This window comes from Leptosomus discolor, chromosome 3 (assembly GCF_034619465.1).
Source record: "Leptosomus discolor isolate bLepDis1 chromosome 3, bLepDis1.hap2, whole genome shotgun sequence".
Classification (NCBI taxonomy): domain Eukaryota; kingdom Metazoa; phylum Chordata; class Aves; order Leptosomiformes; family Leptosomidae; genus Leptosomus; species Leptosomus discolor.
In genome coordinates, this window is record NC_141393.1 from 46,823,487 (window position 1) to 46,837,601 (window position 14,115).

The 14,115-nt window shown below is 39.2% G+C and overlaps 1 protein-coding gene across 1 annotated transcript in view; it reads right to left on the bottom strand.

Annotated features, from left to right (window-relative positions):
- Positions 1 to 179: 179 nt before the first annotated feature.
- The window catches only part of HSD17B12 (hydroxysteroid 17-beta dehydrogenase 12), a 91,662-nt gene continuing 77,726 nt past the window's right edge, over positions 180 to 14,115 (bottom strand). Inside the window, exons 8-11 of the mRNA XM_086463000.1 lie at positions 13,548 to 13,629; positions 8,582 to 8,647; positions 2,094 to 2,243; positions 180 to 1,876 (exon numbers count right to left, since the gene is read on the bottom strand). Of these exons, the coding sequence (XP_086319126.1) occupies positions 1,772 to 1,876; positions 2,094 to 2,243; positions 8,582 to 8,647; positions 13,548 to 13,629 (403 nt within the window). The 3' untranslated portion in view covers positions 180 to 1,771. The remainder of the gene's footprint in view (positions 1,877 to 2,093; positions 2,244 to 8,581; positions 8,648 to 13,547; positions 13,630 to 14,115) is intronic.

The following is a 14,115-nucleotide window of genomic DNA, read 5'->3' on the forward strand; positions in this document are numbered from 1 at the left end:
ATTTTAAATATCAGAACTGTAAAATAGATAACAGCCAGGAAAACAGATTAGTAAAAGCTTTGGTTTTGGCATGTAAAAGTACAGTAATTTTCATTGCATTATTATATATGATAAAGGACAATCAGGCATTTGAATGTACAGGCAAACATTTTAAGGAAAAAACCCAAACACATTAAAGATTCAGACTAAATTCCATTTTATTTGTTTCACAAAGTCAAAGACATACAGATTGTTTAGTCCACTGCTTCCACGTCAGATCCAGAGCAAACCAAGTCATGTGCTCTTACAGAACTAATACCACCAGTGACTTCACCATCCCTGTTCCAAAAAAATTAAGAAAACTATGGGATAGAATCTGCGTCTCAGATTTGATCAGCACCATTGCATCGGTATTCAGGTTTTTTCAATGTACAGAAATGTTAGCCCCAAATCATGCCTCAGTACAACATCTTTTACTTCAAAATCAGAGCTTGAAATTACTTTCAAGGACAGGAAACACCCTCCACTCTTCAACCACAGGATGTCACCATAGAAAACATCAGTAGCTGCTTGCAATTTGATTTACCTTGTAAGCTTCAGCACACTTTATGTTTATAAAAAGGAATGTTAGAGACCAAAATCTTTACTTAAAGAGTAGGTAAATACAGACGACAGCAGTGCAGACTCTCCTACACCCTAATTCTTGTCTCCTGGCGTTCGGTAACTCCAGCCTCACTGGAGCACTCTGTTTTGGAATAGAACCATGAAACAAATCAGTTAAACACAACTAAATTAAAAATGTTCTATATTTAAAGGTTACCGGTTCTCCTTTTTAAGGTTGTCTCAAATATTCAGGATTCACATTTCAAAAGGCCTCACCAAAAAGACAGGTGGATACATGCTTCGGAAAGAATTTAACCATCATTGCTTACAAGGAGTAACTCATTTCAAGCTCTGCATTTAAAGTGCCCATAATCTTTTACATAGCAACCAGCACGTAACACAACTTGTGACATTTATCTACATTGTGTTATCACCACCTATTACAAAGGACAGGCACTGAACTTTTAAAAGTGTTATTACAAATTATAAAGATTACATATTACTGAAAAGTTAGAATCCATATTCAATAACCAAGGATTTAAATACTTCTTGCAATGTTATTTTATGTATATATTTATAGATGAGCAATTACACTTATTTTGGTTTTTGGCCCTCACATTCATAACAACAAAAAAAAAACCAACAAAAAAAAAATCACACTGGACCGTGTAAGCAGGGGAGCACTCACGAGCTGGCTGACAATGCAGGATCCTTGCAAGTACCCAAAACCTGAGCTGGGAAAAAGTTACACTCTGTCAACAGTGCTAGGTTACCTTTATAAAGAAATATGCTACCTTCCCAGTCCTGCCCACCCGCCCAGGAATATGTGAGAACTATTTTTCTGCCCTTCACCCACGCGCACAATACATAGACGTGATGGCACTATACAACCAAGCTGTTTCCCAACAGCACAATGTCTGATCAAGTCCATGTAAGCATTTCTTAAAGCACAGTGCAATTTTAGTCGAAAGCACTCCCCCCTCATAATATCTACAAACAAATAAAGCCTATTTCTAATATTATAAGTCAACAGTCTCATTTCACCTATATCCTCAAAACAAGACTGTTCTGCTTGTTAGAAAGTACACCTACGGTTGATTATGTTTAAAACATTACATCTACTTGGTGCTGCAGTGTGGGTATGGAACCTGCAGGAGTCCCAGGCTTCTGAGATCAAGTTGCCTCCAACTTACTTCTCCTTCATTTTTTTCAAATAATGAGCCCGTGTTTGTTTATTTACTTTCATGAGTAGATGAACAGCAGCAGGCGTAGGTAGAAGAGAGAAGACCCATCCCTATTAAAAAAAAAAAAGGGGGGGGGGGAGTCTCAGCTTTTTATAGCTGTGTACTAAGTGAAATCCAACAGCTACCAGCACAAACAGACATTACCAAGTTATGATTAGGACTTAAAGAACAAAAATATCTAACATTAAAAATTATTCTTTACTCTTCTTCTATAATGAACACACACAAAAGACATTCCAGATCCTTACATTTTCCAAGGTGACTTACTATGAGTGCATGGGGTAGGCACCCGTTGGTCTGGGACTGCAGGCCTACCGTGCCTAAGGCAGCTCTGACGTACGTTTCAGGACTGGGCTTACTGAAGGTCGGCTTGCGGATTCTGGACATTTTTGTTGCCACATAATATGGTAGAACACTCTGCATTGTAGGAAAGATGTTAAACAGAATACTTTCAGATTAACTTACAGATCCATCAAAGAACTAAAATCACTGGCAATTAGATAACCTGTATACAGAGTTCCAGCTTTAGCTAGCCTTCTTTTCAATTCTAAAATCACAACGTACAATATCAAAAACATTTGTAATCCGATCTCTTGTGGGCCATATTTGGAATGTGAAGGATAGGTCAGTGGGCTGTTGCTAGTCAGCAGCCCCTAGAAAAACCACTCTTGCAAGCATAGGGCTGAAAAGCTTTTCTTCCAATTTGCCTTGTAAGTACAAAACTTCATTGCAGCTGTTTAACAGAAAGTGCTGTGGTGTTGCTTTTCTGTAGTAAACCCCCCATGTCTGCTTGGGAAGGGGGTGCAGAACCCAAGACACAGATTTTATACTTGAGTAACAGCTCCTCAGTTTAGCACCTGAACAGAGAAAAACACAAAGGCAGGAAAGAGGAAAAAAAGGGAACACCGGGAGACTTGGAACCTTGTAACTTGGAATTGTAACCTCACAGGAGGGCTCAGAGGAAGGAGGAGATATTGGTAGCAGAATGGAAGACCTCAAGGACAGAAGGAAGGATCAAGAAACTGAGCACAGTTAATGGGCTTTTATAGCAATGTTTGGAAGAAACAGAAAAAGAGACAGTGGGTCTCAGAACTCCCAGGCCCAGGCATAATGGAAAAGCAAGAGGAAGTGGCATGAGTATAACGTTGACAGAGCGACACTGGCACCACAAAGGCATGTCAGTGGTGGGGCAAGATAGACCTGGGGCATCCAAAACCACATTTCTTCTATCCTCAGTTCATACTACTGGAGAAGGATTATGAAATGCACGTGTACTCGTACACTGAGAAGCAACCCTCTTTCCTCCTAGTTTTGGCATCACTTTCAACTTACCCTCAATCTAGGCCTCTAAAAAAGTACACAAAAGCGCCCTGGTCTGTACCACTTAGTCAGGTGCTAAACATACCAGATCTCACAAGCTTAGAAAGGTTGGAACCTTACCAACAGACTGACAAGGACCTCCTAAGACACTGTCTGGCTGTACTAGTGATCAGATACATACAGTCACTCCTGCCCATCACGGTAGCAAGCGCTGCGATTCATGCACCTTTACAGCTGATAGCCGAAAAGTGTGCATCCACTTCTGCTACACTAATGGATCTCAAAATGAGAATACCATCTCAAAACTTAGGGCAAGTTACAGTTTGGAAATCTGCTTCCCCGTGTTAAGTCCCTTAAAGAACAATGACCACACATGTTTGACCTCAGAAATGTTTGCTATCACACTCTCAGAAGCATAGCACGGGGGGGAAAGGACCACCTGAACTCAAACTGACTATTTATCCATGCCACAGCTGTGCACATTTCAACAGGAATTTGACCATCACAAACAGAAATCTTGGTGTGCCTGCTTATTCCTTCACCTTGGAACATTAAAACCATGCACCTCTCTCTACGAACAGGACTTTCAATGACATACTGCATGAGTCCACTTTCAAACGTAGAGGAAAACCATGGAGACCTGAATTTCAGAACCATAAGCAGTTACCATCACCTTTAAAGTCACCAAAAGGTACAAATCGTTGGATAAGAAAACTGCTCATTCTGTGCATATGAACCTAGTTTCAGCTCCAGAATGTGAACCTCATTCATTTTTAAGATTACATTTCTAAATGGAATCTCTAGTTTGGTGTTTAAAAGAAAAAGAAAACAACTCTAAGCTGCTTCTTCACTGTCACATTGTATCGGCAACATTCACACACAGAGTGGCATGAGAGTAATGACTTATTTTCCACATTCGTCTGCTCAAAACAGACTTCATAAGTGAACTGCACTACTCAGTTACGCCACTGGATAGCATGAAGGGGCAAACAATTGTGCATGAGGATACCTGGAAAAGCAAGCACACAGTAGCACTCCTGGTTAGCTATTGATCCACAGACTGAGGCACATAGAAGCATAAGATTCCACTCCTTTTTCTTTTTTTTTTCTTTTTTTCTTTTTTACCTCCCAAATGGTCTCCAGAAAACGGAGACAGATATTTAATTTCAGAGACATTAGATTTACTATATTCCTATGACCTGTGCTGTATTTCAACAGCTATGAAGAAATCTGTTGAATCCATTAAGTTAGTTTTCCCCCCTTATTCCTCCCCACAAGGAGTTCAGACATTCATGAACCATATCTAAAACTGTCATGACAGATGAAAAAAAATAATTTTACTGCCTAAAGCTTTTTAGCATTTTGCATTCAGGCAGATAAAATCCACACTACCTGGGCAAGTAACTGTATAGAGCATTCCTTGTCTTTATCCAGGGAAAGCCTAGCCTGTGCTCCAGTTTCAAAATATGCTTTAAAAGTAGCTTGTGTCAATACAATGTCTCTTGTTCACTTAAAACATTTGCTACTGCTTACAGCTCTGATGCTTATTAAAGTCAGCCCAAAAGTCAGAATAGCTTGTTTACACAATTTTATCACTTGTTTTACCTTACTTTTTTAAAAAAACCCTGAACCCTGGGTGTTTCCAAAGAAGTTTCTTTCCATTTCTTTATCGGGAAAAAGGAGGGTGGGGGACATATAAAGAGGAAATGTAAGAATTGCAGAAACCAAAGCTGATCTGTGCAAAAAGCTAAAAAGCAAAGCTAAAAGGCTTTGGAGGAAGGAAGACAAGGCCATTAGCCTGGTGACAGCAAACTTTTGTGAATAGCTGGAGAGAGAGCGAGGCTTGTTTAGTGTGGTGAAAAGGAGGCTGGTGGTGACCCAATACCTGCCTCAAGTTATTTCAAGGACAGTTACGAAGGTGAGAGCCAAACTCTTCTTGGTAGTGCCAGACAGAATAAGCAGAGGCAAAACCGTCAGTTTTGGCTGTGGACTGTCAGACTTGACACTAGGGAGAAAGGCTTTTGCTAGGAGAGCAGTACAACACTCAAATAGGCTGTCTGGAGAGGTCCCAGCAACCCTGCCCTTGAAGGTTTTTAAGATTTGGCTGGATAAAGCCACAACCCCCCCACTGCTAACAGCTAGTCAATCCCACTGCTAGGAGAGCAAGAGGTTAGACCAGAAAGCTTTCTAGAGATCCCTTCAAATGAACACTTGAATGATTTTGTAATCTGATTTTTATATAGCAGATAAGGTAGAAGAAAAATTTTTAGTGTTGCACTTTTGCTATGCATAGTAACAAAGTACAGCAGGGATAATACCAGTAACTAACCAAGGTTAAAAAAAAAGGGAGTAAAAGAAAGGGGTAAAGAACCAAGCAATGTTTTTAGATGTATTCAAAGAGCAAAAGTTTCAGAAGAGTCTGCAGACACTGTTCAGGGAGAGGTTTTTTTTTTTTTTCCAAAAAAGTCTTGAGAGAGGTCCTTGTCATCACCTTCTTCATTCCTTTTCTTTTTGCCTCTTTCTCTCCACATAAATCCACACACATAATTTTAACCTATGCTATCACTGTGCTGCTTCTGTAAAATTAAGTAGGCCTGTCAGCCAGGAGTGTATTTTTAATCTAAAGATGGCTACATTGCAATAAAAGCACTATATACTATTAAAACTAAGCTTCTACAGAGAAGGCAATTCACTTGAGCAAAACTGAGATACTTTAGGCTGAGCTTCAGAAACTGCTTGTTTCTACTTTCCACACAGTGGTACTCTGCAGGTATTGGCATGGTGAAAGTAACTGTTTTAAATGGTGGTCGCAGCTGTAAGTGCAAGTCTGGATTAAAAGTGCTACAGTTCTGAAGGTCATAGACATGAACTTCAAAGAATCTAAGGGGGATGCAGTCTTCCTTAGGGCTTGAAGGAGATATGTCAGCTGGTCTTCACAGGAAGGTACTCTTAATATTCATTAGTGTTTTATAGTGACTTAGGCTGGAACAAGACGACAAGGACATGGACCGCAATAAAATTAGCATAACAAATTGAAGCTGTGATAGCTGTTGGTCATCAGGCCCCCATAACTCACAATGGCAAATCACTGTCTACGTTTAGGGGCAAAAAAGCAGTGCTGTCAGGAGTTCAGCACCCTTAGCTAACATAGGAGTTGCACAAAGACAGCTTACCACAACCTGTGAAGTTTTGTACAGTAAAACGTAACTGTAGATACTGTAGAAAGCCAGATTTAATTCTTCATTTGTTTATAATGTTAAAAACATAAGCCACTGAAAACTTTTTCTAGCTTTTCCATACCCAAAAGCTAGAAAGTCTCTCCCATATTATCTCTATTCATTCTGTGTTTAATGCCTTTAGCCAAGCACAAGTTAACTGAGTTAATTACCTTTTCCTTTTCAATTGGTACTCCATAGTCATAAATAAGAACACCTGCTCCTCCTTCATTCTCCTCTCAAACTGACAGAGTACTATCTCAACAAAATTTGGGGAGGAAGAGACAATTGCACATAGGAACAACACATCTCAAAGATGTAACAAGCATCTCCTGCAAGCATCTGTCTCTACATACTCTCACACTGATGCAACTATCAGCAGCTTTACCTGAGAAAACACCAGAAAACAGAGCTTCGACGTTGTACCGCAACACACACACACAAAAATATCACACTCAGCTCCGTTGCCAGTGAAGCTGTGTGTTGAAGGAGTTTGTAGGTAGGCTTGAGCAGGAAAGAAATCCTACTATATTGAGGCAGAATAATACTCTACCAGTTCCTTCAGTCTCATTTGGAGCCTGTGACCACAGATTAAGAGAGATCCATGAAATGGATCTGAAGAATAGCTGTCTGATAATGAAGCTAAATCTGCAAGTAATACAGTTTGAACCACACTGGGGAGACAGAAGTAATATAGAAGAGTAAAAGTGAAAAGAAAGCACAGCACTCTGAGAAGTTACACTTTGGGAGCTCCACAGAAAGCTGTGATCTGTTACCAGCCTAAAACTAATGTCATCTAGTCTGTCCTCGAGAAGGTCTGTAACCACAGTAGTTAGAATGCTTTCAGGGACCACCTTTGTGTGCTTCCTCTCCACTGCCAACAGACCCCAAATTACACAGCATCCCTTAAGATGTTTAGTATAAAGTATAAAGTTTTAATCTAGGTTTAAATGAGGTTCCCATTAACAGGTCAGTGGCTGCATGGGAATAGCTCACCCACAATTGTCTCTTTTCTTAACACAATCCCATCAGGAACTGGGACAAGGCATTATACTAAACATCTGGGACTAAACATCTGGATACTAAACTGCAGGGTATTTCGTGGTGCTAAGCTCTTATTTTGCTGCGTATGTTTAAAGGCAAAAAAATAATCTATCACATCAAAAAGGTAACATAGCCTTAAATTGGTAACTTCTCTGTGGTTTTAGCCAGTAACAAACGTTGTGCTCTCAACCTTAATGGTTACACAAGGCAGGCAACTTTGTGCCTTACTGCTCGTAGGGCCTTTGGAGTTCAGATGGCTTTGAGAACCACCATACAGAATAGAGGAACCACAGGCAGGGACATGGGCTAATCCTGCTCATAAGATCCCTAACTGAATTTTAAAAAGATACACCACTGTCTTCACAGCACAGGTAAGCTTATACTACCTTTAGCAAACAGACAGTTGCTCTGGAGAGCAACAGGTATAAGCAGTAATGAACAACTCTGTGTTTACAACCAAAGCTGGAAATTCCAGCTACGTTCTGGAAGCAAACACTAACAGTATGTGACAAGTGATATTAAAGCAAAATCCCAGAAAGCTGTGAGAGACTGGCTTGGTTTGCCTTTTTGCCCCATCAAAAATAATTAAAACCATGGAAGTTAAACAAATGGGAGGGGAGCAAGACTCATCAGTAACATGGAAACCCAGTACTAAAGAAAATTAAATCACTCCATTACAGACAAAAGGGTCTTTGAGGCTTTGTTTATCCTTGGCTAGTGTGCTTACCCAGCAGTTGATTCACTGACACTGCAGGGACCGCTACTATTCCAGTCTTTTGAGCAGTTACCCATTGAATCTCCGTACAATGCACTCCGAAAGCACATTCAGGTAGGTGAAGTTGTATAAAAACATATCCTACAGAGTTGCACACAGTTTTATGGAATATTTTATGTTTAAAGGTTCATTTACCACCATCAGCTAAGAAACAACCACCCCCCCAAAAACAAACACACACAAACAAAAACCCCACCAACCTACAGCCCAAGCCATGTTTTTTGTTGGTTCAAGATGCATTGTTTCAGAGTAACTTAAAGCTGCTAATAGGATCAAAGGAAATCCTTATCATTAATCTGTGTCACATGTTCATGAATAAGAGGATACGTTGACTCCCTTTTGTTACCAAGACACCGATGTTGCTGTGGTAACCACACTTACATGAAACAAACTCTACTCACCTGCACAATGATGCCCTTGCTCTTGTATTCTGCATGGAGGGATCGGGAGAAGTAATCCACAAAAGCCTAGAGAGAAAAGAAGGGAAACATGCAGCATGCTAGACATTAAAATGGAAACTGTAGTTTGCAGGTTTTTAAATAGCAATTTAAATATGCTTACAGAGTTCCTGTTTTCAGAGTGAAAAACCTTAGGTTTTCCAAGAAACTTGGCATATTGGAGCAATGCCATCTCAATTGAAACCCTGTGTTTACAGAGTATTTTTACAGAAGTAAGGCTCAATCTAAACAAATAAAACGCTTTTTAATTTAGAAGGAAAAGGAACCAATTTGTTACTCAAATCCAGTTAAAAATAAAATAAGACTTTGTATGATCACATTGATCACTAATGATGTCATTTCCTTAGACTTTTTTTTTTTAAGAGAGTGATGTAAGTAGGTTTCTCTTGTGCATGGTTTTATAAACATTCAGTGTTTAAATACTTTGTCTTCTGCATTTACACGTCTAAGAAATGCCACCCTATAGTGATACTTCTTCCAAGTCCTGAAGTTCACCTCTACAGATTCTCTTCCAAACTTCTGAAAGTTTTAGAAATTACAAGATTAAAAGTTTAAAGAAAGTGAAAGGCCTTAAAAGATGCCTTCAAGATGCTCTCACATCTCATACAGCCGCCTGCAAAACCATGCTGAGCAAGTATTGTCCTAATAACCCAAGGCTACTCAGCAGTTCAAACCAGCGTACATTCCTCCTCCCCAAGTCCTTCTAAACCATCTTTCCTCTTTTCTCTCCAGCAGTCCAGTAAGACAAAAAAAAAAAAAAAAAGAAAAAAGAAAAATCAGGTTCTGCTATGGTTTCTTGTTTTATTGAAACAACACAGCCAAGTAGGATGAATGGAGTACCTTCAACTGAAGGAACTGAACTATCTTACCCATGCTTGAAGCTAAAATAAATACTAAATAAATTAATCTGAGTATTTAAGAAGCAGTTGCTTCAGAGCAGTTTCAAAACAAACAGCAAAGCTCTAGTACTGCACCTGCTTTACAGTCCTCCTTTGGTCACCATGTCACCAGTGAATTAACACAAGTCCTAAATGAAACCAGCACTTCAAAGTTTGCACTGCCTGGTGTTTTTCCTATCAAGGTCATCCCACTGAACTCAGCCTGCACAAGAAGCAACAGGAACACTCCCACACTACTTGGCTATTTCTATAGATACTCTCCTGAGCATTCCCAAGATCTGAAAGAAAACTAGATTTTGCTGTGTACCAGACAGGTCATTGTATTCTTCAGCTTCAAGTTGTACCTACAAGCTAGGAGGAGGCTCATTAAACCAAAAAAGCTCATCTTCTGTCCAATAGTTCCTTCCTTCTCCCTTTCCCCCAAGTACAAGTTCTTAACGGTTCAGTACTCAACATGAATGAGACTGTGAAAGTCTGATCTAGCAGCAACAATTTGAGGTAGCCATCCTATTGTAACTTGCAGACACACAAATAGTTCGGTGCAGTCCCCAACCACAGTTGCCAGATGCGTGTGTGATAACTGTGCAGAGTATATCAATAATCTATTAAAAATAAGTTAAAAAATCCTACTGTGTTAATCAAAATGTTTTGATCATTGAAATTTCTAACTATTTCTACAGGACAAGACTCCTGAAATAGGTTACTGCTCCAAATATGGAGACACAGTATAGAAAAAGACTGTCATCTCTACTGAGTACAAAGGGCTAGCCATAAAAAGAATGTTCATCTTGCATGAAAAAGTGCAACTTCCAGTATCCAAATAAGCTTTAGAATTTTTCTTCTTGAAGAATTTATTTCATGACAAGTTAGGTTTTCTACCTCCAGAAGCTCAAGCCCCCCAACAACCTTTAACTTACAACAGTCTTAAGAATGCTCTCTAAGTAAACATCGCCTGAATAAGCAGGTAAGCATTGCATGCAAGAAAACTTCTTCTCCTTGCATATGCAGTAACAAACCCAAATACTAAAGGCATGAGGGGGGGAACAACCCCAAGATAATCATATGTCATGCCTCATTAGTATTAACTCAGGTAGATAGGCAAACCTGTCAAAAAATAGGACTATGATTCCTCTAAATGTCTTATTTCATTGTAAAATAAGGAATTCTCCACAGGAAGGTTAAAGAGTTGGACTGTGTCTGTTCCTGATAATTAACCAAAGCCATTGACTTAGACCTGAAGGATACTATGCTTTAAACCTTCTCTATATAGATGAGGAAAAAAAAACTAGAAATTGCAGATACAGTCTTTCTATAGATATGTTAGGGGAGTCACTTTCATGCTTACTAATCTTGCTGTGGTAGAAGATGAGCAGTGCTGAGAATAGGCAGATTACTTAACCTGTAATTGAGTTTCTTAGAGGGAGGGGAAGAAATATTTGAAATTTGCATTGAAAAGAAGACTAACCAAACCAGTGTAAGGCATATTATCACTAAAATCAGAAACTTAATTAATTCCATAAAGCTGAAGGCATTGCCTCAATGAAAGTGACCTTTTGTATTAAAAGAAAGAACTGTGCTCTCAGGAAACAGATATTTCAAGAGCAAATTTTATCAGCTAAAACTAATTCAGGCTTTCATAATTTCTAAACTTAAATCTCCCCTTCCTTTAGTATGAATAAAATAGCGTGCATCAATTCCTTTCTGGAAATACGAAGATGTCTAGAGGAAACTTAGGTCTATTCTGACATGAATGACACTACTGAAGGTTTCTTCGTCCTGTCAAGGTTCTGCTTAGACTCTGAAATCCTTGAAGTAGTTAAGGTAATTATCAGGTGCACCTCAAAAAGCTGTAGTGCCATAGTGCTTTAATACCAGTGTAAATGTCTCTTGCATTTAATTTTATCAAGTATACTTCAGTTCCATGCTGTGTATCCATATTTACAGCATTAACCAGAGATCTTTTTAGGGGAGGGTTTTAGAAGCCCAAACAAGTGCCTTTGGAAAAAAAAAAAAATTAAGACCAGCTGCAGAAAGACAAAACTGTCCCAGTGACACAAAGAGGAACCAGAGCAGTTAAATTTAAATGTAGATCTATAGTAGTAACTTATGAACTGGTAAAATAAACCGGCCTATTGTGCAAGAGGACTGGAAATTTCAGTGAAAGGAATGTTTGGCTAAGTGGGGAGCTTCCTGATGAACTAAAAACAAGCATATGGGAGACAGAGTCAAGGAGAAGTAACGTAAGAGAAACATAAAACATTACTGGGTACTTAGGAATAAAATCCAAGCTAGGAAAAGACTAGCAAAGGACATTGAGTGTAGCAGTAAAGGATCTCACAGGTACACTAGTTTCAAGGGTAATTTCAGAGAAATGGGGGTCTGTTGATAGATGAGGGAGGCAACTTAAAGCTAAAGGATAAAAAAATGTTAGGCTATGCAACACTTCTCTTACCTTTGCACAGCCAAAGCCTGCTCACGTGCCTCTGCATGCACCAGTTTTGTTTAATGAAAGGGATAGGCAGAGGCAGCAACAATTTAGGGACTACTCAGAGAAGCTGGATGTATTCAAATCCATAGAGCCACCACAGATTCACTCAAGAGTGCTGAAAGAACTAGTCCGTATGTATACAAGTCTGCTGCCTGTGATATCTGAAAAACTATGGAAACTAGGGACTCGACAACTGGATGAGGGCTAACGTATCCCTCCCTGAAAAGGAAGAATTATCCCATCAGCTTTAACTCAGTTTGTGGAAGGATCATGAAGCCCTCCTCTTGGAATTCACTTCCAAGCACATAAAGGACAAGACAGTACATCAGAAACAAGTCAACACAGATTTACCAACAGCAAATTGCTTTCTACAATGGAGCAGACTAGCTTTGGAGATAAGGGAAACAGATTTTTAATATATATAAACTATATATGTGTGTGTGTGCATAAAGATATATTTTCACTTCAGTAAAGCTTTTGACACCATCTTCTGCAGCATTCTCATTTGGAAGTTGAGCAGATATGTGCTGAAACAACAAATTGCTGGCCAGACTGAAAATTGGCTAGACCACGAGGCTCAAAGGGTCTTGATTAATAGCTTGACATCCGGCTGATAACAAGCAGAGAACCCTACAGATCAATACCAAGGCCCATATTCTTCAGCCACCTAGATGATGATACAGAGCACACCCTCAGCAAATTTGCAGATGACAACATTAGATGGAGCAGCTGACATGACAGAGCTTCAGTCCAGAAAGACCCTGATAAACCTATTCTTGTTAAACATCATGAGATTTCTCGACTGGCACAGAGTGAAGTGCAAAGTTCTGCATACAAAGTGGGATAATGCCATGCCTTAATTTTGGTTGAGTAGCAGCCCCGCTGCAAAGAACCTGGAATTTATGGTGGCTGCCAGGGAGAAGGTAAACCAATAATCTACTCACTGCAAGAACATCAAACGACATATTGTGCTACGTTAGTGGGATGTATGGTCAGCAGAACAAGGGAAGTTGGCTATTTGGTAAGGGTGAGGCCCTAGAGCTCTACCCTTTCTCTTACCTGAAATACTAAACTTGAGGCAACTAATAAAAAAGGGCAAATGTTTGCTTCCAGCAAGCGCCAGAAGAATCCTACTTAAATAAATATATATACACATATATTGAAGATAAACATCTTCAATAGGATTAGGGAAAAAAATGTTTCAAAGTCAAAATAAGAAAATGTGTTAAACTTAGTCAATGTCCTTTCTCAACCTCATAGTAAGCTTGCTTGGTACGCTAGCATTCTTTTCCACATAGAAGTAGAATGCATAATGAAACACATAAAATAGCAGTTTCCATGCCAGTAAACCTTTGCACTCGTTCTTCTCTCAACCTTCCAGCTTCCACTATTGAGAAAACTTAAGATAGAAACTCAGTACTTCCAGTTCATGAAAGCACCACTAGATGGACATCAAAACATTTCTTCCCATAGTGTTGGCTTATGTTTGCCACTTGATTTCAGCATGGAAAAGAATGCTTACCTTGGTTGCGGAGTAAAGAGTCAGCAGTGGAGTTGGGTACATCCCAGCAGCTGAGGCGATATTCAGGATTACCCCTTTTGATCTGAAAGGCAGGGAAGATATATTATCGTGAAATAAAGGAAACATTTTTCGTGTTTTAGAAAATTACTGCAAGCCTAAAGAAAACCTTCAGGATGCAATTGAGATTAAGATCTGTTTAAAAACCCCAACCAAATCCTAAATTGAAATTTACTACCATGACTTCAAGCATAAAATAGGTATTCAAGCAGCTGGTATAAATCAGGGACAACTCCAAGGTCCATACAGCAAGACAATCAAGCTTCATACATATATATACACACACATGCTGGGCTGATCTATGCAAAACCAAGTGAGTGAAGCTGGCCTACGTCCAAAAGGCAACTTCTAAATCTCAGGCTAAGGTGTCAGAAATGGCAACACAAGTTTGTTGTATAGTTTACACTTTGATAAATACTTTCATCTTCTAAATTTTACTTCATGGTGGATCTTTAAAATAAGTCTCTGAATCTACTGCTCAAATACAAAAGTGTTTTAATATCGTATGGAA